This window comes from Plasmopara halstedii (genome assembly GCF_900000015.1).
Source record: "Plasmopara halstedii genome assembly, contig: Scaffold_2061, whole genome shotgun sequence".
Lineage (NCBI taxonomy): Eukaryota > Oomycota > Peronosporomycetes > Peronosporales > Peronosporaceae > Plasmopara > Plasmopara halstedii.
In genome coordinates, this window is record NW_020188969.1 from 892,674 (window position 1) to 895,863 (window position 3,190).

At 40.7% G+C, this 3,190-nt stretch overlaps 1 protein-coding gene across 1 annotated transcript in view; it reads left to right on the plus strand.

Annotated features, from left to right (window-relative positions):
• The window catches only part of PHALS_02708 (hypothetical protein F444_20559), a gene marked incomplete at both ends in the record, with an annotated part of 405 nt that extends 185 nt beyond the window's left edge, over positions 1-220 (plus strand). The window contains one exon of the mRNA XM_024717140.1: positions 66-220. Coding sequence (XP_024582668.1) covers positions 66-220 — 155 coding nt within the window. The remainder of the gene's footprint in view (positions 1-65) is intronic.
• Between the last annotated feature and the right edge of the window lie 2,970 nt (positions 221-3,190).

The following is a 3,190-nucleotide window of genomic DNA, read 5'->3' on the forward strand; positions in this document are numbered from 1 at the left end:
CCTAGACAAACCCTGAGGTATCAACTCCAAATGTTCGACCTGTGATTATCGATGTTATATAGTAGATAGCGGCGTGAAGATGGTATATAGCTCAAACAATACCGATCGTGTTAACGAAACTGATAGAATTATTCAAGCGAGTCCTCAAACATCTGATTCTGGTATCGATAACACACAGCAAACAGCTGATGTTGGAATCGACAATACTCCACGAATGTAAGATGCCACGAAAAACCTGGATACCGAAGATCAAGTGGAGGCGCGACCAAGGGTTAAAAAATGTTTAACGCCAATCCTAAATTGGGTAGCGCTTCAAATTTAGCTAATTAAGCGTAATGCTGGTAATGAAAATAGATACTTTCTTGGTAAAAGGGCAGCCAAAACGGGTAGAAAAAGTAAGACTTATCAATCGATTGAATGGGTGGCTATAGAGGAGAAGATTAAAGACAGCTGGCATGATGGCGAAAGTAAACGAATCGATAAGAGCACTTACATGAGATTTAAAGACCCTCTTTATCACATTTCGCCAACGCAGAAACGAAAAATCACCGATCCAGATGAATGTGATGATGCATTCTGTCCCAGGCAATGTCTTGAAGATAGTTTTGAGTTTGCCACATCGACTTCTACCTCCGTAGATCAAGTTGATAGTAAGAATCGATCGCTTGGTCTATTCGCAAGAATAATGCAGTGCTCGAGTCGGCTGATTTGAAAAAGAAAATCATTCACATCCTTAAGAGCATGGGTAAAACATCATGGATAGGTTTGGATACGTGTGGATTGATGATTCATCCATAAGTGTATTTGGTACTGATAGTGGGAGAGTCAAGCCAGCGATTACTTAAAAAGTCGATTGGAGAACAACATTCCAGAAATTTATCGCTTGAGTGAAAGATCGTGACGATATCGATCTATTTACCAATGAATACACCACCAAACTTGCAAAGGTCTTTGAGCGACGCGATGGTGAGGCTCATTGGAATCATGAATAGTGTTGTAACTAATGCTGAAAACGATGCGAAGAAAAATCTCATGGACTACTCTAGCAAAATAGCATCTGAAGGAGTTCGAAATCCCTTTAGACTGAAACCAACAGTAGATACCTAAAGTTGGGTGAAAGCTAATCAAAGTTGTTACCTTAGTGAACCTATCACAGCAAAACCACGAGAACAAAGTGGTGTCTGGCAAGGAATTCAACGATCTTATGAAAACCATTAGATTGATGAACACTTTCAATTGCCTGATGACCGGGTTTGGAGTTTTAGAGCAATTTCGTTTATGAGAATGATGATCCAGCATTAAAGACAAATCTCGAATCTAATCTTCAGCTATTGAATCGAGTTATCCTCGACAAAACAAAATCGACAGATACATCAGCTCGAATAAAATCCTCTGAGGGTCCCCAATATCGCGATGACACTTTGCAAAAACTCCACGATGAGTCAGATTAGAGTACGGCAAAGCTCAGAGAAAGTACGAGAAGGAGAAGCGAGCAATAAGGAGCAGTGACTCAAAATCTTTAAGATCAGCGCTGAAGGCGGCAACCACTGCCATGAAATCAACCAAGACTGTTTACCAAATCAAGGCTTAATCCGATGCTAAGAACTATACCGAGTTTGATCAATTCAGTGATAGACAAGACGAGCGCACGGTTCGCCAAACTGTGAATAACATGGTTGATCAGGTATGACGACAGGCGTTGGGTCAGCAGTTAAGAGGAAGTTTCAGGGTCGTGGGTTGAGAGGTGCTGGGGTCGCCCCGCTTGAAGGAGTTGGCCGTCGCGGGGGAACATGCAACCTCAATTAGATCTAAGATTTAGCCACCCCCCAGCATACATCAATCGTCAACTGGGTAGTAAGTTTATCAGAATTCCTGATCTCGATGCCAAAACCTTTGTGATTGTCCAACCCAATCGTCGTCCCAAAGCGCGTAATCAGTTATCCGCTACAGTCAAGATCCGAACACTTGCTTTTAAGCAACATATCGATCAGGCAGAGTATGACAAGCTCAGTATTGACGACAAAAAACATTTCATGGAAATTCTCGCGATTACTCATCTTCCGTACAGTTTCTATGATCGGGTTGAGGGTCCGTTAAAGTCTCTAAAAGCTGATTATGATAAGCTAAAGCAGTGAGCTGGAACTCGGTAATGATAATCTTTCAATCATCAAGCAGCTAAAATGCTTAGTGTGGATATGTACAGCAATCGAATGATTGATGATAAAGAGTTTAAGGTAATTTTCACGCGACTACAAAAACATGTTCTTTTTCAGTCACCAAATTTTTTCTAGCTCAGCTGGTAGCTATGGAGACAACACTGATCTCAACGTAGTCGAGAAGGCTACCATGAAAAAATTTACCGTTCATGACCGCCCACAGAAGCCTCAAGCAGCTGTATGGGCCACTGACCTTGATAAGTCCATAAGGAAGGTTGATGCATCAACTCAGATAGAAGGAGAAAAAGTATGGGCTTTCACAAGTAAGAAAAATAATGAAGCTGTGAAGACCTTTGCTATTCAACGTCAAAAAGAAATTCCTTTTCATACAAGGTGATTCTTGTATCCCTTGAAAATCTCTATTTTTCTGATTCACTTGATATTTCAGTGATAGATGTCTCTCCTTCACCATTTTTCGTAGGTATGAAAATGCTTTCTCCCAGACCATAATTTGATCGGCCTGCAGAAGTGTTGACTCAACGATTTGACATTTGTACAATTCGTTTGTAGCTCTTGCTTGCCCGCAACCCATGGTTATTGAAATTCTGGTCTATACATTACCAAAGAAACGTTTTTGAGATCCAAGAAGAGGGTATGGTTCCGATGTATCGATATGGTTCACATATCCTATAACATCGCTGTTTTAGTTCAATATTACCATGGTCGTACTTACTGAATGCTCTCAATGGCGCGATGTCTCGATACTGTTGATAAGGTTCACCATTCCGCTTAATACCATGAAAAGATACAACTCGACTATCTCAAACACAGCATCGTATTTCTTGTCATTTCTCTTCGAAATAAGAAATGTGAATGGCATGATCTGTATTAGAGATGATACCTTTGCTTCCAATTCCTCAATTTGATCCAAGACATGTTGATTCATTTTCATATTGTATGCTGCAATTCGGCTGTTATCAACGTTAAGTTGTGTTTTGGCAGGTTCAAACGATGGGTCTTCGCCTTCCTGAATA